The sequence below is a fragment of the Perognathus longimembris genome, chromosome 13 (assembly GCF_023159225.1).
Source record: "Perognathus longimembris pacificus isolate PPM17 chromosome 13, ASM2315922v1, whole genome shotgun sequence".
NCBI classification, from domain to species: Eukaryota; Metazoa; Chordata; class Mammalia; order Rodentia; family Heteromyidae; genus Perognathus; species Perognathus longimembris.
In genome coordinates this window covers 50899612-50924015 of record NC_063173.1, presented here as the reverse complement: position 1 = coordinate 50924015, position 24404 = coordinate 50899612, and the positions used below count along the sequence as shown (strand labels likewise).

Genomic DNA, 24404 nt, shown 5'->3' with positions numbered 1-24404 from the left:
AAGCAATTGGTCATTTAAACTATACCTGAGTGCCTTTATTGTTATTGCTGTGCTTAAGAGAAGATCTGGCTACCATTACCTAAGCTAGCCTCAAATTTGTCCTTCTCTTGCCTTTTGCTCCTCAACAACTAGGATTACAAGTATGATTCACAATGCCTAGCTGTGATTCCATCATTTTTAGAAATGCCTATAAGTGTCATGGTTTGAAATTTTGTTTCAAAAAAATGAAACACTTTCTTTTGAAATAAATATTCATGTGCTGAACAAGGAAGATACTTATCTTTGCAAAGGAATTTATTAATAATTAAAATGATGACAATATAATGAGATATTGATAGGGTGAATGACTAAATACTATGACCTAACATTTCTTTAAATACATTACCCAAACCAATAACTTATGCAAATGTTGAGAAAGATATTCATCAAGAATAGACAAAAATTATACAACTAAAGTCTTTTTCCAAGACTGGGGCATGGCTAAAATGATTACAAACTTGCCAAGCCAGCACAGAGCCCTGACTTTAATTCTCATTATAATAATAAGGCCATGAGATCAAACCCCAGAACTGCCACCCTCACGAAGAATCAAATTTGAAATGCAGGGACATCCAACAAAACTAAATAGGAGAGTTTGCATGCATACTTGATCTCTAAAAGATATCAAAAATTATTTAATTAAATGAAGCTGAAGAAACATGATTCTCAGATGAAATTCATGGGTAAACCATAATGACTATATAGCATTTTAGTCTTTTTTTTTTTTTTGCCAGTCCTGGGGCTTGAACTCAGGGCCTGAGCACTGTCCCTGGCTTCTTTTTGCTCAACGCTAGCACTCTGCCACTTGAGCCACAGCGCCACTTCTGGTCGTTTTCTGTATATGTAGTGCTGGGGAATCGAACCCAGGGCCTCATGTATATGAGGCAAGCACTCTTGCCACTAGGCCGTATCCCCAGCCCCATATATAGCATTTTAATTTGCACACATTTCCTAGAAGTGTTCAATGTGAACACTTGAACTTTTTTTAATTGTATCTAAATTACATATATACTCAATATATATTCCAACTATTTCATAAAAGACAATAAGGGTTTTAAATAGACCCATCTAATTACAAATAGATAAAGGGTGTACATAGGCATTTTTCAGGATATAGAGAAAGTAGTCAGTTGCTGGTGCATCACACTTGTGCTTTTAGCCACTTGGGAGGCTGAGATTGGAAGGATGGTGGTTCAAAGCCAGCCCAGGAAGAACCTTTTATGGGACTCACTACCCACAGTGCTCATGGGATCCCATCTCCATGGAAGAAAACTGTGATTGGGATGACTGTGCGTGTCATGGGCTCTAAACCCTGCCTAGGTAGAATGGTTCAGAATGCTCTATCTCAGCTCAAGGAAGCTAGGTGCTCTGACATGTACTTATGATTCCAGCAATGATAAGAACGTTGATGGACCACTGCTTGGGCAATTGCACAGTCTTTGTAGTTCATGAGTAGAGGATACTGCCTTACAGTGAGCATAGGCTAGGGTTGCAAAAAAAAAAAAAAAAAAAAAGAAAGAACTCAATGGACCAACATAAGGTGCGGGAGAGGGAGGGGAGGGGAGAGAGAGAGAGAGAGGACAGAAGAGAGAGAGGACAGAAGAGAAAGGAGAGAGACAGAGAGAGGAGAGAGACAAAGAGAGAGAGAAAAGAAAAAGGCAGGCATTGCGTGTGGAATTCTCCATAAAAGGCTAAAGTTAGTGAAATTAGGGAAAAGGTTTTGACAGGAAAGTTCTTTTTATTCTCTTTCCCTCATACTCTTCTTTGCCAACATAAATATCTTTATAAATTGTTATTAGCAAACAATTTTATTAGCAAAAAATTATTGCATAAAAGTGCTTCATTGTGGGCTGGGAATGTGGCTTCGCCGTAGAGTGCTTGGCTAGCATGCATGAAGCCCTGGGTTTGATTGCTCAGCACCACATAAACAGGAAAAGCCAGAAGTGGTGCTGAGGCTCAAGAGGTAGAGTGCTAGCCTTGAGCAAAAGGAAGCCAGACACAGTGCTCAGGCCCTAAGTTCAAGCCCCAGGACTGGCAAACAAAAGTACTTCAGTTATTTAAGTGTGCATTTGTAATATATTAATCTTTCCTTCAGATGCTTATTTTGGGGCTGGCTTGTATATTCGATTAGATTGATTCCCTCAAAACTGAAAACAGAGCATAATCTGAAAAAAATTCTAGGGTCTTTTGTTTGTCGCATGTATGACATTCTCTACTCTCCATTAGAGATAATTTAGGGCAAACTATTTTCATCTATTTTGTGTTCATTCACTAAAGTATTGAAAATATCAAACACAGCCTTTAATGAGTGAGAAAGCATGTGACACATTGTCTGCCTGATCTAGACCTATACACATTAAAGAAAATATAGTAGGAAGGCACATCTACACAAACTTAAGGGCCTAGTGCAATGTCTGGAACAGCCTTATCTTTTTTTTGTAAAATTATATTAGCTAAATATGTGATATTTTACAGTAATTAGACACCCTTGTTGTGGGCTGGCTTTATGCCAAGAATGGACGGCTGAGGAATATGGGTCTAAATAAAGATATAACATTAAGAAAGAAAACAGAATGATTGCCAACAGTAGCAGTCTTCTAAATATTAAGATATGATGAGAGAAAATGATCCCCAGGGTAAGCTCAATGATGCATATATAAGGATATTTGCTGTTTAAATCAAGCAAAACATGATAGAGTCTGTCTGACTGCCTGAGATAAAAGAGCTTAAAATTTTATAAGTTAAGCATTACTACACCCTGTAAGACCACATGCATTTCTATGAAGGTAAGCTCTAAAAAGATCTGTCTGACGAATGGATCTAAATCAGTGCTAAATTATAAACAGAAAAAAATCACACATTTTGTCTAACTTGGCTGAAATAAGTTACTTATATAATTCATATCTCTTTACTTTCTTGAAATTAAAGAGTTATTGCCAAATAAGGATAATGATATTATGAACAATGAAAATAATCTTGGGAACTAATATAATTAAAATATTAAAATTTTTGCTCACCAAATATATAGAAAAAATATGAGGTAATTTAGCTACAAAGTCCATAGCAATGGTGGCTATAAAAAGAGTAGAAAATACTTATTTAGATTTTTGGGACCAAGCAATATGAAATATAACAAATTTTCAAGCAAGTCTGACTTATTATTGGATAATGTTAACTAAAGGAGCAAAAGAGTTTGATTTTATTTTTTTGTTTGAGGTTTTAGTCCCATTTAATGCTTTGGTGGTGTCAGTGTAAGTTACAGTGTTGTTTAATCAAATTTATTTTTAACAAGTCATTATGACGGAAAAATAGAGAAAATGAGTGGCATTTAGTAGTGAAGGTACTATATGTGAATGGAAAATCTTACATTAAGAAGAAAGAAAATATGAAAAATTTGGTAAGAATTGGCCATATTTTGTGGTTAAGTTTAAAGTTAATATTTATCATGCACAAGAGAGGAGATCTGCATAGGAACAATTAAAGAAGAATATACTGAAGCACACCTTTTGCTCAAGTGGTAAGGAGCCAGCCTTGAAAAAATGCTGCGAATAGAGAGCCAATTAGAACTGAAAAATCAAGCAACACTTCCACGATGGAATTTGTTTTCATGGGCTTTTTTGATAGTCCCCATCTTCAGTGGAAGTTGCTCTGCCCCTAGGTTCATGAAGCTGCAGAACCAGCATGAAATAGTTGCATACCTACCCAGTGCCTGTGGCTCACACCTGTAATCCTAGCTACTCAGAAAGCTAAGATCTGACCCTGGCTGTTTGAAGCTAGCCCAAGCAGAAAAAGTCTTGTGAGACACTTATATTACAATTAATCACAAAAAGCTACAAGGGAAGCTGTGGCTCAAGTGGTAGAGCTCTAGCCTTGAGCCCAGAAAGAGTTCAAGACCCAAGACAGGCAAAAGAAAAAGTAGCATACTGACTAGTAATTATCAAATTTATTATTTTATAAAGAGATGGGAGGATTGCAAAAGGTAAAGGAATAATAATGGATCTATTTGATTCCTCAAAACAATGAATTAAGAAAATTGAATCATTTGGAATATAAAAGGAGAAATTAATACTCAGTAAGAATAAGAAAGAAAAGCTCAAAGAAAACAAACGCTGAATTAAAAGAAGATTAAATATGATGACCAAGGAAGAACAAAACCTTATTTATACAAAGACAAAACAAGGGAAAGCTTCTAATATAATTAGGGTGGAAAATGGAATGATATTTCTTTATCATGTGTTTGGACTAATAACATTCCTTTTGCAATATGCTTAGTATAATTGAAATGGACCCTAATAAAGGCTATTAGAATTGTTTTTAATTGATTGAGTTTAATTTCATACCATTTTATGTCTGAGGTTTAAAATCAGGGACACACAGTCAGTGCTGGAAAGAATACATTATATAAAGGCATTGTGCACCCAATTCAGATAACACACAAAGCCAATGTAATTCAAATGCGAACTACTAACCATCTTGAATTTACCAAATCTGCAGATGGAGAGCAAGATAGGACTGAAAAATCAAGCAACACTTCCATGATGGAATTTGTTCTTGTGGGCTTTTCTGATACTCCTCATCTCCAATGGATACTTTTTGGGATATTTTTACTGATGTACTTGACAATTTTGTTATGCAACAGTGTCATCATTGTACTTACAACAACAGATGCCACCCTTCAGACACCCATGTATTTTTTCCTTAGTCATTTTTCCTTTTTGGAAATCTGTTATGTAAATGTCACTGTCCCACGCATGCTCATGGATCTCTGTACCCAAAGGGGTAACATCTCATTACTCGCCTGTGCTACCCAAATGTGCTTTATCCTTATGCTTGGGGGCACCGAGTGCCTGCTCTTGACAGCCATGGCCTATGACCGCTACGTGGCCATCTGCAACCCTCTGAACTATGCTCTAGTCATGAACCACAAAGTCTGCATACAGCTGGTGGCTGCCTCTTGGGTCAGTGTCATTCCGGTTGTGATTGGTCAAACTTGCCAGATCTTCTCTTTGCCATTCTGTAGGTCTCATCGAATCAATCATTTCATCTGTGACATTCCCCCTATCCTCAAGCTCGCCTGTGGCGACACTTTTGTGAATGAGATAGCAGTCTACGTGGTCGCAATGGTGTTTGTCACTGTTCCCTTTCTGTTGATCATTGTGTCATATGGCAAAATCATCTCCAACATCTTGAGACTGTCCTCAGCCAAAGGGAGGACTAAAGCCTTCTCCACTTGCTCCTCTCACTTGATAGTGGTTGTTTTATTCTATGGTACTGCTAGCATCACGTATTTACAGCCCAAACCAAACCAGTCTGAAGCAATTGGAAAGCTGCTGTCACTTTTCTACACTATCTTGACTCCTACAGTGAACCCCATCATATACACTCTGAGGAACAAGGATATCATGGTGTCGCTAAGAAAACTACTAACTAAATTATTACACGAGTAAGCTATTTGATATTCAGAATTTCATTTTGTATTGTATTCTGTGTTTGTTATATAGCTGAAAAAGAAAACTTAGTTCCTTCTTACATGCTTCAGAAACAGTATTTTTTTCCACCAACAACCTTAGGTAAAGAGATCTCTGTGTTGTTGTATTTTTCTTTTAGACAGAAAAGAGTTTATTGGGGGAAGAGCAAACTGCAGTCTGCACAAGATGGAGACATGGGGAGACAAAGGGGAATGAAAAAGAGAAAAAGAGGGAAAGGAGAGTAAGAGACAGAAAGAAAGAGTAAAAGAGAAAAGGAATTTAGTTGCTTTACATCAGACTACATATAAAATCAGAAGCTTCTATCTGTTATACAATCAATATTTTATTACTAAATATTGAATTAAGATACTGCTTGGTTCTAAAGTTGTCATTGTAAAGACTGAAGGAAATTAAACACAGCTGTACAGTGTGTTTCACATGTTGATTTCTTTCAAAGGGTTCACCACACTATAAAGTGTACTTGCACAGCAAAACAAAGCAAAACAAAAAAGCAGAAAAATATGAGTGGAAAAAACTCAATCTCAGTGAATTCCCAGCACTTTCCTTTCTTCTAAGTACAGGCTGCAGTCTTGGTTTAAATCTGTTGCCACGTGCAAAGCATCTCCATGACTAAAAGGCTCAGAGCAGCGAGAGAAAAGATAGAGTCTAATGTCTTTGTCACATCATTAAGCTGCAGTAAGACCCTTAAAACACTGCAAGTTTTCCAGGAAGAATCTTACCATTGTCACCAGAGTCTCTTGAATTTTATACAGTATTGATGTACTAAAGCTCACTGGTCTCATATAAGAGGGAAAAGATTTTCATTCTCTAGCTGGGCATAGCGGTGCTTTCGTGTAGTGTGAGCTACTCTGGAGATGAAAGAAGGAAAACTGGGTGTTTAAGGTCAGCCTGGGAAAAGATAGTGAGTTACTTCCTCTGAAACAAAACAAACAAGATAAAATAAAACAATATAAAATATTTAACGTGAAGAGGAAGGGCATAATTTAAGTGTTGAAGGCTTGACCAACCAAGGCTAGGATGGCCAAAGTCATCAACAAACAGTACCACAGAAAAAGAATCAAAATAACAACAAAACACTCTACCACTTGAGCCATGGTTCATCTAAGCACTTCTAGAGATTAACAACAGAACATGTTCAGAAGGAGAGAAAACTAGAGATTCCTTAGTAGAAATTTCACACACCTTGTAAAATGAATTATTTCCAGGCAGTTTGGAATCCCAAATATAAAATGGAAACCAAATCCTCTGGAAGTACTGCTTATTATGATCACAAACATGGTAAAAGTAATATATTTTAATGTAGCCATTTGCCATAGTTGAACTTCTTCCAAAAAAATCCACATGGTATCTTGCAACACATGAAGAAACACACACACAACTTCTACTGAAAAATTAACAAGAAAACTTCAGTTAATGTTTTACAAATGACCAAGAAAAAATTTGTTTCCAATAATAAAAAGAAAACTAAAAAAGGAAACCCTGAAAACCAAGTGGGTAACATGACATCATAATGAAAAACAAAAGATAAAGAAGTCTCACTTCATTATTTATGACATGCAATAATGGGTAAGACAATCAAAAGCTGGTTTGAGGATCAATACAACGCTTGAGCATACAAATTGTGTGTGTGTCTGTGTGTGCACACGTGCATCTGCGTGCGCTCATCTTGGGACTTGAACTCAGAGCCTCAGCACTATCCTTGAGCTGCTTTGCTTAAGGCTAGTACTCTACCACTTGAGTCACAGCTCTGCTTTTTACTTTTTGCTGGCTAATTAGAGATATGAGTCTCATGGACTTTCCTTCTTAGGCTACCTTTGAACTATCATCCTTATATCTCAGTAACCTGAGTAGTTTGGACTACAAGTACAAGTCCTTAGATCGTGGCTAGGCAATGTGTGTTTTACTCAAAACTTCAGCTGTTCAATTTACACTCCCTTTCAATACCCCTATTGTGTATCCTCTTTATTATATGATGCTCAAGGTGTATTTGAATCTATTCCCTGGTCTTTCAAAGACTAGAGCATGAGAAGAGCAATCTGTCCATGCTATTGCTATACTGCATTCATGTTGAGGCTTTAGATATCTTTCTAGCTTGGTTTCTTCTTGGTGTACCAACAACAGCTCATTCCTGACTGCTTTTTCTGCACCCCACTCATTTTCCATGAGAGACTTGACAACCTACACCTGTTTTTCTTCCATGTTACCTGGTTCATGCCTCCTGAAACTCCGTTGAACTCATCTAATTGCAAGCCAATATCACAATATGGTTTTCTTACTAACAATTCTACTTTAGAAATAATGCAAAGTGACTATCCCATCAGGGATATGAGCACTGGCCTCAATTGAAATAAAGATAAAAATCCCTAAATGCTGAAAGCAATGGACATTGATTAAATTAAAGCCTAGAGGAGACCGTCTTCTTTGGGGTTTCCTTTTTCATACCTCAGATTGATTTATTTCAGATTCTTATTTTATTCTAAGTATAGTGTATTGCAAGAGTTGGTTAAAATTGTGACACAGGAAATCCCATGAATTTACACCAAGGGACCCAGTGTGCAGACAAATATATATTTAAAAAGTACAAAGTAAATAGTTTAATACAAACAGATTTAGAACATTAATTATATATATGTAATACAAATATATTATGCAATATATATGTATTAGCATGTATGAAGCCCTGGGTTCTATTTCTCAGTAGCACATAACCAGAGAAAGCCAAAAATGGCACAGTGGCTCAAGTGGTAGAGAGCACTAGTCTTGAGCACAAAGAGGCTCAGTGACAGAGCCCAAGGCCCCGTGTTCAAACCCTAGGACCAACAAAACAAACAAACAAATGTATTTCTCAACAATTCATCCTGTATAGTAATTCATGATGTGCACTTTATTTCACAGAGATCCTTAAGAAAGAATATCTTAAGCAGAATAAGTGCTATGTTGCTTTTATAAAGAACAAATCAACAGACGTCAAAGTGATATTTTTATAGTTGTTGTTTTTTTTTCCAGAGCTGAGGACCGAACTCGGGGCCTTGTGCTTGCCAGGCAGGCACTCTTCCGCTGAGCCAGATCCCCAGCCCCCAAAGTGATATTTTTAATTGCAAGATCCATTGTGTAGGTGGAAAAGGTTCCCTAGAGAAGTCAGAAATGTCTTTAAAAGTAGGCCCAGTACCATTGCTGGCACAAGTGCTTTCATTTAAGGAAGTCAAAATATCTATGTACAGAACCCCTCTACAAGAAGGAAATAGCCAACATTAAACCATATAAGACTGGTAAATATGAGCTGTTTTGCATTGATAATATATTTTAATTAAAATTACTATTTAAGATGTAGTAGAATGTTTTTATGAATAGTATTCATACTTTTTATATGTAATGTAATAGTAAGTTCAAAACAATTTTAAGGCTCATGCTGTTATATGCCAAACATAGATACAGGACTGAAGTATAGATAGCTTCCAATATTTAAATGAACTTGAAGATTATTTCACTTTCCCCTAAAAATTTGGAGAGTTTGAGAGAGCAAAGACTTTGATTCAGAATAAAAAATATCATAGCATTAAGTTTTATTACTTTCCATTAATAAGACATAAACATTCAGAATACCAAGTAGAACACAGATAATTTTAAAGAACACATTGAGTGAATTTAAGTTCTTTGTACCTGTTTCAAGTATGCCATTAAAAATGGAATAAATCTCTGTTTATATACCAGGAATTTCACCATTAAAAGCTGGAGTTGGACAATACCAACTCAGGGATAGCACGCAGTCTCTGAGTTCAAGTACTGGCATAAAGGAAAAAAAAAAGCAACTTTTATGTAGACTGCAATACATTTTACAAACTTGTTTTTTTTATTTTGCTTGATTCGTGATAAGATCATCACCTTACTGAGATTGAATGAATTGTTAGACAAGGTTGGGTAATTTTCACAATAGCCTAAGTGGAGCTCCAATTGAATTTTAGCCCATTTTAGTAGAACTCTACAGCACTGTTCATCGATTGCATTCATTGCATGAGTTCCAAGTCATCAGGTTGAAAAATGCAAGTCAAGCCTGAAATTAATAATCAGACCCCAAACAGCTTAGGTGCAAGAGCTGAAGAGCTTCATATCTAGGCATGTGAAAGTTCTTGAGTATTGTTGAGTCCTTAATTCACTGAAGGTAGGTGTCTCACTCAACACACTATATCGTGAAACCCAATATAAGAAAATAGGGTGTAAAAAAAAAAGAAAATAGGGAAAAAATCAATTTTTAAACAAGTTAATCCATTAAATAAATGGATTTTATTTACAAAATGGAAAAGTTATAGTAATGGGAAAGCTAATGAACATAGTGGAGTATCTGTATTGTCTATATAATTATAGCTATAGGATCATTGTTACTAAATCCTAACTATGAAATTGGTCAGATGTTTTATCACCATTACCTGAATTCTCACAAAAAAGGAAACTTAGAAACATTGAATGTTTATTTATTATAAATAATAAAGAATAGAGTTAGGCTTCAAACCCAAGTCCAATATGGACAAAATATGCATTGAATTAAAATAAGAAGACTGTGTCCAAATAAAATTTTATGTGGTTATGAGGTCTCAATATGGTTTTTTATCTGAAAAACCAATGGTTAGAAATGGTTGAAGTGTTGGTTTGTGAGGAAAAACAAAGTTCATAGTTTTGCCCAGAATTTAACATAATAGAAACTTATTACTTACTGGTCAATGCTCTTCTTCTACGATCTTCTTATTTCTTTCTAGATTCGTATTTCTAGGGTACTTTTACCAAATAATACCCTCCTTTATTTTCCATATAATATTTTACCAAAACAGACATTTTCACTCTTCACTACTCACAAATTAGTCTCTTTATTTTTTAATTGCTCTAATAATTATTACCTCCACAGGAAAAAGCCCTGTTTTGTTCCAAATGAGTGGTAGGAGGAAATGAGGAGTTAAAATATACAAAGATATTTTACTATATATTTCAAAATTCTAGCATTTATAATATTTGAAGGATTGAAAATTTTTCTTAAGAAGAAATGATCTTTGGTGGTACCTGACATATACTTCAAGGGGAAGCCTTATCTCTTATAGTCCTAATAAAACAATCCTTTCTCAGATTTATTTGCTTATGAAAGAGAAAGAAATTGAAGTTATTTTCTCATTGTTATTAGAATAAAGTATCCCCAGAGTCATAATACTGTGGAAAGAGGAAAATGACCGAGAATATTGAGCCTCAATATGGTTGTAATATTTTGTTAAACTTTGGGAGCTTCATCAAAAATAAAGAATAGTGATGGCTCTCTAGATTTATTTTAGGATAGTTTAGCTTTGTAAGCAATTCCATCTCTGCAGAAATCTTTGAAGACAAAGTACAGTGTAAGAGAACAGAGTGTATACTAATAGGGATTTCTTTATGAGAAAAAATGATCTCCAGCAAATCTATGAAAATGAACACATTATCAGTGATAATAGAAAATGAACAAAAGTCAGGGAAAAAACCTCAGTGAATTATTCAGTAGTGTTTTTATTGTAGAAGTACTTGATTTCTTTTGTGACTTGCGTGATAAATAAATTTAAAACAGTTCCTTTATATGACAATGCAAAATCAAAGTTGCTGGCTGTATTTTCCTAATGGGCCAGTGAATATTAACAGAGTTCCATTAAATACAACTAGATACTAAGCATCAACCCTCGAGGAAAGAGCTGGATAAAAGATATTCCTATGGGAAAAAAGAAAGAAAAGTGTTCCACCTTTACCTGGACTATTCTTGTCTCTTTTAGGCTTTGGGTTACTGACACTAACTGCTGGGTACTTGGCTTGGCTGGAAATAGCAAATTAGGCATTTAATACTTATCTCTTTTTAGTTTTGGTTGATTGTCTCAGAAGTAATTGTCTTTAAAATAACATAGAAAACCAAGGAAAGAATATTTCATTACTGGAAAGAAATTATTGTGTTGGTATTTTGTTTTTTATTTGCCTTCTAATCAAAACCTACTACTTAGAACTAGTTTCGCCAATTACAGCTTTCACTTTGTCATTACATAAATGTCTCCAATCCTGTATTTTAAAACAATGATAAATATTTAAAGCAGTAATAACATTCAATCTATTTTAAAGATTATGAAATGTAAATATTGTAACAATGTAAACATCTATTTTTTTTACTGATGTGTTTGAAGGAATCATTATATGTAATCTAATTTAAAGACTATTTAGTATAAATATGAATCTACAATATAAAGCAGTTGAAATAGCTTTAAATGCATGTGAGAAGCAGTTCTATAATAAAGTGTCTCTAGAGTGTATTACAGAAATTCCACAAAAGGGAAAATAGAGATAAAATTCAGAGAAGTACAGTATGAATTTTTAAGGGGAATGCAACTAAATGAACCAAAATGATGCAACGAATCTGAGATAGAAGATATGCAATAAATCTCAGGAACAAATACAGCACAACAGACATATTAACAAGAGTAAAATACAAGGTCTACTAGGAAATGTTTTATAATTTTGTTTTACTGCTAAGATCCAGCACTGGGAAGGCATAGGTTAGATAACACTGTTGACTTCTACTTGCTTGAGTATTATCAACAAAACTTGTTGGAGGATACCAGAAACCATGAGATTAGACATGCTTTGGGGTATTTTGAGCACCCAAGTAAGAGATATGGCAACATCATTGTAGACATTGAAATAGGCACCAGGCTTATTCTTAGTAGAGACACTATAAATATCAGCTTTACTTGCCCTGAAAATTTGAGCTTATGGGTTCTCCTACCCCTCTGGTCACTGGCTGGGGAATTTGTTTTCCTGGTAACAAATGGCATCATGGCTTACCTACAGTGCACCTTAAGATATTAAAGCAAGGTTATATTCTAGTGTAGAATAATACTATGTAAGAAAAAATATATAAATAAAATACAAAATGTATTTATTCCCAGGAGTTGGGAATCAGGGAAGTATAGCCATTGAGTTAGATATAGCTTGACCTCTTCTGACCTTGCCTATGCCACTGGAAAAAAATACTGGAAAGTTTTAAGAAATGTTAGGGAATATATACAGTAACAATCAGAAAATGTGGAATATGTAAGTAGGGACATTCTTATTTCAGAAATCATATGCTCAGTTCATCTGTATGGCATTGAGGAAATAGACTCATATCCCTAGAGGTAAGTTCACAAATGTGTTTCATGTTCCCTTTCCTCAGATGATGCACCATCCAAAACCACCAGAAGAAAATGTAACTACACCAGTAGAGTTTGTTCTGTTGGGATTTGCTGATGTCCCTCATCTGCGGTGGTTTCTATTTGGGTTATTCTTTGCCATCTATACGATTATCCTGTGGGGTAATGGCACCATATTAATAATAACAAAAGTGGATCCGACTCTCCAAACACCCATGTATTATTTCCTTGGGAATTTTTCCTTTTTGGAAATCTGTTATGTATCAGCAACCCTCCCTAGAATGCTCCTGAACCTTGCGACCCAAAGAAGAAACCTCTCTTTAGTTGCCTGTGCTACACAAATGTGCTTTGTTCTGATCCTGGGAGCTACAGAGTGTTTCCTTCTGGCTGTCATGGCCTATGACCGCCATGTGGCCATTTGTCAACCTCTACACTACCCTCTAATTATGAACCCTAAGGTCTGCACTAAACTGGTGGCTGGGTCCTGGGTTAGTGGGATTCCAGTCCAAATAGGACAGACAATCCAGGTTTTCTCTGTGCCATTCTGTGGCTCTAACCAAATCAACCACTTTTTCTGTGATATCCCTCCAATACTTGGTCTTGCCTGTGGAGAAATCCTTGTGAACAAAATGATGGTCTACCTAGGGGCTATACTATTTCTTTTTGTTCCACTTCTGTTCATTCTTGTCTCCTATAGCAAAATCATCACTACAGTTCTTAAATTGCCATCAACAACAGGTCGGGCCAAGGCCTTCTCTACCTGTTCATCTCATCTTGCCGTGGTCGGGTTATTCTTTGGGTCAAGCATTATTACCTATTTAAGACCTAAGAGTGATCACTCAGCAGAAAAGGACAAAGTGCTTTCTCTGTTCTATACCATTGTGACTCCCATGTTCAATCCCATTATATATACCTTAAGGAACAAAGATGTCATAATGGCACTGAAAAAATTATTTAGTAAATAATTTATTTGAATGTTGCATACACATCTTATATTCATATGCAACTAATGAAAGTATGAGAAACCTATGTTCTATTGCTATATTTTAACTGTCTACTCAATTTAATTTTCAGATTAAACAATTTATGCTGTTGAAAGTCATCGAAATTAATGAGAATTAAATTAATTTATATTAAGTTAATGCAAAGTAAATTAGAAAAAAGATGGACATTTGACTAAGTAGATGCTCATTTCATTGGCTCTTATGTAATATTTCAATGAAAGACCAATCTCAAGAGAACTTTTGAACAGGCCCATAATAACTGACTCATTAGTAAGAAAGATGCAAACATATAATTTATTGAACATTATGTATTAATTTTTATAGATTAAAGGTGATGAACCTGCAGAACTATGCCTACTTAATCTTTCATAAGGGAGCTAAAAAAATAGGATGGAAGAAAGATAGCCTCTTTAACAAATGGTGCTGGCAAAACTGGTTCAACACCTGCAACAAATTAAAACTAGATCCTTATATATCACCCTGCACCAAAATCAATTCCAGATGGATTAAAGACCTCGAAATAAAAACAGATGCCCTGAAAAAAACAAGAAGTAGTAGGAGAAACACTTGGGCTCCTTGGCACAGGACAAAACTTCCTTAACAAAGGTCTAGAAATGCAACAAATCAAAGGAAGGTTGGACAAATGGGACTGCATCAAACTGCAGAGCTTCTGCAGGGCAAAGGACATAACTTGCAAGATAAATAGAAAGCCAACAGATTGGGAGAAAATCTTTACCAGCCATACAATGGTCAAAGGCCTTATATCTAAAATATATGTAGAAAAATTAAATTCTTCCAAAACAAAACCTCAAAGAACCAACAACCTCAAAGAACCTCAACAAGTGGGCTAAAGACCTAAAAAGAGACTTCTCTGGAAAGGAAATGAGAATGGCCAAGAGACACATGAAGAAGTGCTCTACATCACTGGCCATAAAAGAAATGCAAATCAAAACAACACTGAGAGTCCACTTCACCCTAGTAAGAATGTCCATTATCTGGAAAACTAACACTAACAAATGTTGGAGGGGATATGGCCAAAAGGGAACCCTACTACATTGTTGGTGGGATTGTAAACTGGTTCAACCACTCTGGAAAGTGGTATGGAGATTCCTCAGAAGGCTAAACATAGAGCTCCCCTAAGACCCAGCAGCCCCACTCTTGGGCATCTACCCAAAAGATTACAAACAAGAACACACTAAAGTCACCAGCTCAACAATGTTCATCTCAGCACAATTTGTCATTGCTAAAATATGGAACCAACCCAGATGCCCCTCAGTAGATGAATGGATCAGGAAAATGTGGTACATATACACAATGGAATTTTATGCCCCTATCAGAAAGAATGGCTTTGCCCCATTCTTAAGGAAATGCAAAGACTTGGAAAAAATTATACTAAGTGAAGTGAGCCAGACCAAAGAAACATGGACTCTCTCATAGGGAAAAATTAGCACAGGTTTAGGCTAGTTACAGCAGAGAATCACAAGAGCCTAATAGCTATGCCCCTATGAATGCATAAGATAATGCTAAGTGAAATGAACTCCATGTTATGGAAACGAGTGTTATATCACTGTTGTAATTACTTTCAACATGCCATGTGAAACCCTAGCTTTTTTCTGTTGATGATCCTCTTGTATCCCCTTCCTGTGTTTGTCCCTGTTCTATCACTGTAACTCATCTGAGTACCCTGGATACTGTATATACTGGTATTAGAACAAGGGAAGGGAAAGGGCTATCAAAATCAAGAGACAACGGATAACGGATAAAAAGACAAACAACTCCAAATGCATTTCTTACAAAACCATTTGGTGTAAACCAACTGAACAACTAATGGGGAAGAGGGAAAGGAGGAGGGGGAAATGAGGGAGGAGGTAACAAATTGTACAAGAAATGTTCCCACTGCCTTATGTATGAAACTGTAACCCCTCTGTACAACACTTTGACAATAAATAAGTAATTATTCAAAAAAAATGAAAAATAAAGGTGTCCATACTCAAAAGTAGGTAAGCAACAGAAACAACTAAAATACATAGAAATACATTTTGGTTAAACAATAACAATCCATAGATAACGTATTTATTTATTTATTTGTGAAAGTGAAGTACAGAGGGGTTACAGTTTCATCCGTAATACAGTGAGTACATTTCTTATCCAACTTGTTTCTTCTTCCCTCAGTTTACCCCACCACCCTCTTTCCCATTTCCCTTACCCCTATGAGCTGTATAGTTGGTTCACACCATAAGGTTTTGTAAATATTGTTGTTGCACTGGTTTGTCTTTTATGCTTTTTATCTCAATTTTGTTGTTCCCTTTACCTTTCCTAATTCCAATACACATATATACAATATTCAGTGTATTAAAATCAATTACAGTGCTATCAGGGGTAAAACCACATGAAAGGAATACAGCAAAAGAAGAAGAAGGAAATAAAAGAAGTGCACAGTTTCACATGGCATGTTGAAAATAACCACAACAGTGATATACACATGTTTTTATAACTTGAAGTTCATTTCACTTAGGAGCATCTTATATGTTAATACTGGCATAGCTCTTAAGCTATTGTAATCTTCTTCAACGACTGTCCTAGATGTCCCCTATGAGGGGAACCACAGAGTCCATGTTTCTTTGGGTCTGGCTTACTTCAGTTAGTATGATGTTTTTCCAAGTCTTCCCATCTCATATGAATGAGGTGGTGTCATTAATAAAGGGCCTCATCTGGGGGTATTTAGGTGTATGATATATGCATAGTATGATGATATATGCATAGTATTAAGGGTTAGGCATGATGAACGTATTTACATAACAGAGTATGTTTTTCTCACACTTTCCCACCCCTCAGTCTCCTACCCCCACATTATCCAGTTAATTCTCCAACATAGTGTCTTGTATTGCTATTGGATTGGTTCCTCCTTTGTCCTTTTCATATTACCATTTTAAAATGTTAAAATTTTCACTTTTTCTTTGGTGACATCCCTTGTAAGATTTAACAGTCACACTATCTTCTTTAGTTTTCTATGTTCAGTATTATTTCTGATATTTATTATGAATATCAATTATATGTCTATTTGATGATAGCTGCTTTAATTAATATCACATTATTTACTCTAAATCATTTTTTGGGATACCTTTTTTTTTTTTTTTTTTGGCCAGTCCTGGGCCTTGGACTCAGGGCCTGAGCACTGTCCCTGGCTTCTTCCCGCTCAAGGCTAGCACTCTGCCACCTGAGCCACAGTGCCCCTTCTGGCCGTTTTCCATATATGTGGTGCTGGGAAATCGAACCAAGAGCTTCATATGTAGGAGGCAAGCGTTCTTGCCACTAGGCCATATTCCCAGCCCTGGGATACCTCTTGAAAAGCATTAAATATTTGAATAATAACAAAACTTGTTATATTTAGCTGAATTATTCAGCAATTTTCCTGCTTAGAGATGCAAAGTAACATTTACAACACTTTCCAAAAATCATAAAGTTTAAGTAAACTGCTAGTGTTGCTAAAAGAAATGAGAAAACTTACAACAATATTGTGTTGAGAATGTAAGAAAAATGAACATAGAATAAAGAACTAATGATGTTACTATTTTGCATTTAGTTTCTCATTATTAGCTGCAATAACATTCATATGTAATCTTTACACTATTTAATATTTATTACATTAGGCGTTCAATTTTATGAATCAAAAGCTAAAACTCCCTTGCTGAAAGTAAAGAAGAAAATGACCCACATGCGTCGCTTAAGTGGTAGATCATTTGTGGACCAATCATATGACCCTGAGTTCAAATACCACCATCACTTTGTCTGATATCTAGATGGTATGGGTCAGTGTGAATTAAGAAAAATAAACAAGAGAAAGCAATCTGCATCAATTTAAGCATCTTAAATATAAGAGTTGGACAGAGTCGGACTTTTCTGCTCCAGAAAAAAAGCTAAGACTTGTGGGTGGAACTATACTGCAATCTCTCTGACTGTGAGTGGGCATTGATGTCATTGAGAGATTAGAGAAAATGACAGGACTGCAGAAAGAATACACGTTTGAGAACTGACACGAAAGGTTTACCCAATATAAGCAATGTCCTCATCACTGAATTGATACACAGGAGATGACTGTCTCGGGGGGCTGGGTGGGGGGGGGATCGAGGGGAACATGATGACTCAAGAGCCACTCATATATGAAGCAAATAAAAACCCAGTAGAAAAAGTGTGAGCTACTGGAGTCCAAGAAATTTAACCTATAGGATTAAATCTTTTAACCCACGTGACTGACACTATTTTGGACTGTTTCATGCAAATTTATGAAGGTAAGCTAAAATGATGCTGTTTGGCTGATCTTTAAAAGATTGCAAAGAAATCACAAAACTCTGTCCTTTACCTGAAAATGAGTGAATAGCTATAATTTACCTGCTCTTAGCATTTTGAACTAGAAAGTTATCTACCACTTGTCTTGTATCAAAGAATGATAATGACAGCAATGATGGCAATAATTTATGATAAATTTAAAAATAATGCTAGAAATTTGGAAATAGGGGAACTTAAAAGTATTCATCAATGCAGATAGTAAGTTACAAGCATGGGCTAAATAGGATAGAAGACCTGGAAACACAAAAAAGACAAGAAAACACACATCCAATTTGGGAAGTGGGGAACTAGCATTGAGAAATTGTTATAAAATGTCATGCAGGCCTTACTTCTACAAATTGGAAGAAACTAAAAGAAAAAGAAATGAGAGAGAGAGAGAGAGAGAGAGAGAGAGAGAGAGAGAGAGAGAGAGAGAGAGAGAATAAACTGGACAGGGTTTTTGATTTGGTTTAAATTTTAGTCCTGTACCTATGCTGTGCCCATGTGAATTTAATAGAAAAGGTAAATGTCAGCATCCTGGGATTCATGTTTTCATATCCATCATGAGTTATGGGAGATGTCTAGGAGATATAACAATAATATTTACTCTACCTATTTCCTCACAAACAGCAAATTGATCTAGGGATTTTATTCTCATCTGGAATATCAAAAAGAGAACTTAAAATTTATTTCCCAAATGAAAGGAAGTTGAAAGGGGAAAGGCTCAGTATTTTAAAAGAATGATACTGGTTATCAATGAAGAGGACAATAGCAGAGTATGATGAAAGAAACGCTGATAACATGATTTTATGTAACATAATAATTGAAATGATCAGTTGTTATTATATCCAAATGTACATGGAAATAAAAAACAAGAATTTGTATTTCTCCATATTTTAACAGCATTATAACTTTTTAAATATAATGAATATTGTATATAATAAAATTATACCATATAATAAATATTTTACTTACATAATGAGTTCAGATATATACAGTGATAAACATCACTGAAAAGGTAATGCAGATGTATCCACACACCTTATTCTGATACTATAATAGGCCCATATAATTTTAAAGTTGAATTAATCTTCAATTTTGAATTCACCACACTTGCAGATGAAGAGAAATCTAAAACAGAAAGATCTAATACTACCACAATGATGGAATTCATTCTCGTGGGGTTTTCTGATAGTCCCCGTCTCCAGTGGGTTCTCTTTGCGGTGTTTTTCCTCATGTATGTGACCATTTTGGTATGCAACAGTATCATCATTCTACTAATCAGATATGACCCTCACATTCAGACACCCATGTACTTTTTCCTGAGCCATTTTTCCTTTTTAGATATCTGTTATGTGACCGTTACCATCCCAAGGATGCTCATGGATATTTTTTCCCAAAAAGGAAATATCTCTTTGCTTTCCTGCGCTACACAAATGTTCTTTGTCCTTGTGCTTGGGGGTACCGAGTGCCTCCTGCTGACAGCCATGGCCTATGACCGCTACGTGGCCATCTGCCACCCTCTGAATTATGCTCTGGTCATGAACCACAAGGTGTGCGTGCAGCTGGTGGCCGCTTCCTGGGTCAGTGGAATCCCAGTTGAAATAGGACAGACCTACCAGATTTTCTCCTTGCCCTTCTGCGGGTCTAACAGGATCAATCACTTCTTCTGTGACATCCCTCCGCTACTCAGTCTTGCTTGTGGGGACACACGGCTGAATGAGATCGCAGTCTACATCGTGGCTGTAGTGTTTGTCATGCTACCCTTTCTGCTCATCACTGCCTCCTACACTAAAATCATCTCCAACATCTTGAAACTTTCCTCAGCCAGAGGGAGGGCAAAAGCCTTCTCCACTTGCTCGTCTCACTTGATAGTTGTGGTCTTATTCTACGGGACAGCCAGTATCACTTACTTACAACCCAAAAAGAATCAATCTGAAGGGATAGGAAAGTTGCTGTCTCTTTTTTACACCATTTTGACCCCAACTTTGAATCCCGTTATTTACACCCTGAGGAACAAGGAGATCATGCAGGCACTGAGAAAAGTACTGGAAAAGTTAAAAAGACAGGACTGACATTTGAAGCTCAATTTACCTCAAGGTTTCTCATGTAGGTCAAGCAGAAAATATAGTGGAGTTCCTACAGTCTTCAAGAAAGTTAATCACAATAGGTTCACAACCAAGATCATCTGAACAGAGTATTGCTTATAGAGCATAGTTAAAGGCTCCCAGTGTAGTCAGAATGCAAATTAAATCTTTTTTTAAATTATTATTTTTAAGTCATTGTTTCAAAGGAGTTTCTTTGTAAAAAATCAGTTTATCAGCACAATTCAACCTTATCAATGCCACTCCAATGTTCTTCCCCAAAGTTTTCAACCTTTTTGTTTTTATGTTGTGGCCTCCTTGCTTTCCCTGAGGTCTTTTGCTCAAGGCTAGCATTCCACCACTTGAGCTACAGCACCATTTCTGTTTTTTGAGTGATTACTTGAAGGTAAGAGTCTCACCGAGACTTTTCTTCCTGGGCTGGCTTTGAAGTGCAATCCTCAGGTCTCAGCTTCCTGAATAGCTAGGATTACAGGTGTGAGCACCAGCTCCCAGCTTCAACCATCTATTATAAGTCTTTCCACACTGGTTAACTGTTGGGTAATGAGTTTGCTCAAGCAACAAGTGCATAGTGAATGGTAAGGGCTTGCTATACTTCCTCTTTCTTCCTAGAATTAACTTAGATCCTGTGTTTGAATTTAGCCATTAAAAAAGTGTGACGTGTAGTTAGGTAACGTAAGGATAACAGGCAAGACTTGTTTTACTTTTCTTTCTTAAATGTCCTGTTCCTTTTTACTTTCTTTTTCTTTTCTTTTCTGTTTTGTATTTTCTAATTTCCACCTCTGTCTTTACTCATATCCACATAAAGCTATAAATCCTGAGTGTGTTTGATCTTCTATTATTGCTGCTCTCATCATTTTCTTGCCACTTCAAACCTCCAATATGCACTGTTTGGTCTTGCTTTGGTAATATCTCTTTAGCCTTTGAAATCCACAGGTTTGACAATAAACCATGTAAATAACTGGTTAGTTGATTAAATACTGGTTCTTCTAATATAATAAAATATAGCATAATATAATCTACATCCTGAACATAGAAATGCAATATTTGAAAGAAAGATAATATCTTTGTAATGACATTAAGTGCGATTTTGGAATGAAGAGTTCATCAACGCCTGGTGTGGTCTTTTTACTGATAATGAAACAGAAACATTTCATGAAATAGGCATTTTTAAAACTGTAGGCAAAAGTGGGGTGATTCTAACACAGACAAAAGAAAACTAACAGCCAACAAGTGAGAAAAAGTGGGAAGGATCTATACTGCTGTAAAGCCATCAATATGTGTGCGGCTTCCTTGATACCATGATTTTAACACTGGCCCACTGATTATCTTCAATGAGGTTAATTAATCCAATTTGTGATTAGTTAACACAGGTGCAGTAAAAAATAATTAAGCATGGAAAATTTCCCCTCATAAAAATCCATTGGATTCCAATGGTTCATAATAAATTTGGTATCATGCTTGACTAAGTTCACATATCAAGCTTTGCTATTTGTTTCCATTTGGACTGATAATTTGACATTTGTTTCTTTTTTTCTTTTTTGAGGTATACTTTTTTCTTCTTTATTGTCAAAGTGAAGTACAGAGGGGTTAAAGTTTCATATGTAAGGCAACTACATTTCTTATCCAACTTGTTACCTCTTCCCCCCTTTTTTCCCGCATTGCCCCCTCTCCAATTCCATCACCCCCATGTGTTGTATGGTTGGTTTACATCAATTAGTTTTGTAAGTATCACTATTGCAATGGTTTGTGTTTTGTCTCTCGATTTTGTTATTCCCTTTCCCTAGTTCCAATACATGTATATGACATTTGTTTCTTCTGATGCAAAACAAAATTCATGTATTGTATAGATTAATTTTTAATGCATTTTTCTTACAGAAATATGCAACATTAAATTCATATTTCTTGTTTCAGGAAGTTTGTTAGAGGTTTTTTTTTCTATTTTTAAAAAGATAAATAAATTGGGCTGGGGATATGACCTAGTGGCAAGAGCATTTGTCTCGTATACATGAAGCCCTGGGTTCAATTCCCTAGCACCACATATATAGAAAAGGCCAGAAGTGGCACTGTGGCTCAAGTGGCAGAGTGCTAGCCTTGAGCAACAAGAAGCTGGGGACAGTGCTCAGGCCCTGAGTCCAAGGCCCAGGACTGGCAAAAAAAAAAAAAAAAAAGATAAATAAATTTGAAGCAATCGAAGTGACTACATGGTGAAATACTCCAGTTCTTGAACACCTTCCCAAACTTTCCATCCACCCAGGAAAAATGATTTTTAGCATTACTAGGGAAATTTACATTGTCCCCAAAGCTAAGAAAAAATATCAACCCATAATAATATCAGTATAATTAAGAGAATACATTTCACAGAATGTTACTGGTACTTAATCAGACACATTTTACTATATGTGTATAGGTGTCATTAAATTGGAAGAAAAATAATCACAGTACAAAGTAAGCTGTGGTGTCCTCATCTGAAGGAATAAACCAGACTAAAAGTGTATTCATGAAATGTTTTTTTTAAAACAAGAGATACAATTCAGGGAGACAAAGCAAAGCTGCAGCCGAACGTTAGGGGTTAGAGTTCATCTCAACACCACAATACTGAAGTGTTTCCTTTGTTCCCACATGCAAGCCTGAATCCGTTGATAAAATCTCAAGGAATGATCTGAGAATAAGAAAGAATAAGGGGAAGTCTAGATTCTCTTGTCCACATAAAAGCCAGGCTGCTTTTTTTTTTATTTTCTTATGCTGAAAATATCTTGATGTACTTATGTGAAATATGAACATGTCAACTGGCAATAATTCTATGTATGTTTAGTTTGTGGAGAAAATTTGTAGAGTGACAATAGGTGCACGTTTATACATTGTTCATGTTAAGTACATTGATGTTAAGTACATAGATGTTTTGTGATTTAAATATTATGTTTGTATAATAATAATATTAATAGAATCACTATAGAAGAGATCAAATACTCTCAATTATAAATTGTAATGCATCATGTGTATGTGGGTTATGGAAGAGCTGTTTTATTATGTAGGCTATGACATTACACTTTTGTGACACAATGCTCATAGGTATACTTCTGTAACATCAACAGGAAGGGGATTCTAGTTTTTATTAACAAGGGATAAAAGATTATGTGATTTTTTAAGATTACAATAAATCGATGATTCATGGTTTCCCTAAACAGTATATTAAACCATAGTACTATGCTGGTAAACATCATATACTTAATATTTTTAAAATATTATTCAGCTGAGCACCTGTGGCTTACTCCTGTAATTCTAAATACTTAGGATTCTGCCCAGACATGAAAGTCCATGAACCTCTCATTTCCAATTAACCACCAGAAAACCACAAATGGAGTTGTGGCTCAAAGTGGTAGAGCACTAGTCTTGAGCAAAAGAGCTCAGGGACAGCGCTCAGGTCCCAAATTCAAGTCCCACACCTGCACAAACATCCAATCATTTATCAGCAAGTGCCATGTTTGGCTTTTACTAATAAAATGATAATGTGTTTTTAAAAGAAGACACATAAGCAGACAAGACTAGAAATAAGGTCATGTATTTATACATGAAATAAGTATATAAGAGTAAAAAATGAATTTATTAATGTTCATAAATCAGTATAATATATCTGGTAGATAAAAGGGCAATAGACAAATGACAATTTTCTTTCAGATTAAGAATGATTCAGGTACTAAAATATAAATAGCCTTTCATATGATGGGTTTTGTTTTGCTCTGTTCATCTTAAGTAAAAAATAATTTGAAACATCAGTTTGTGCACATATAGATACTTCTTTACATCACATTTTAACAATGAAGCCTAACAACTATTTACATAATATTTGTATTTCATAAAGAATTACTACTATTGAAGGAATAACTTAAAGTAAATGATCCAGGCATGATAGTATGTGATAATTACTGTCATTCAGGCAGAAATTTGATGCTAGAGAGGATCAATGCTATCCTTGGAGGCAGTGGCGGCGGGGGGGGGGGGGGGGTAGAGAACAAACAAAAAAGGGTTTGTATATGGTGAATGGGAAAAGGGGTAGAAAAACAAAGTGCAGAAGGGGGGTATACAGTCTAGAATCCAGTGTATAATCTACAAAATTAAGAAAAGTGAGGGGAGTGTAATAGGGGTGAGGAGATTGTTGAAAGAGTGACACTGATCAAGATATACTGTATTTATAAACTATTCTGTTAAATGGCAATTCCTTCATGCAACTATTTACAGACAATACATTTTTAAATGAAACAA

General features: G+C 35.7%; 2 protein-coding genes and 1 pseudogene across 2 annotated transcripts; all 3 read left to right on the top strand.

The window, feature by feature from the left end:
* Positions 1-4515: 4515 nt before the first annotated feature.
* LOC125362533 lies at positions 4516-5486 on the top strand (annotated as a pseudogene).
* A 7228-nt stretch (positions 5487-12714) lies between these two features.
* On the top strand, positions 12715-13674 carry LOC125361743 (olfactory receptor 10AG1-like). Its single transcript, XM_048360322.1, has one exon. It carries the CDS (start codon positions 12733-12735, stop codon positions 13672-13674), a length of 942 nt encoding a protein of 313 aa, XP_048216279.1. The 5' UTR covers positions 12715-12732.
* A 5483-nt stretch (positions 13675-19157) lies between these two features.
* Positions 19158-22853, top strand: LOC125361777 (olfactory receptor 10AG1-like). The gene is made up of 2 exons (XM_048360380.1): positions 19158-20084; positions 22836-22853. Exons 1-2 carry the CDS (start codon positions 19200-19202, stop codon positions 22851-22853), a joined length of 903 nt encoding a protein of 300 aa, XP_048216337.1. The 5' UTR covers positions 19158-19199.
* The last annotated feature ends 1551 nt before the right edge of the window (positions 22854-24404 follow it).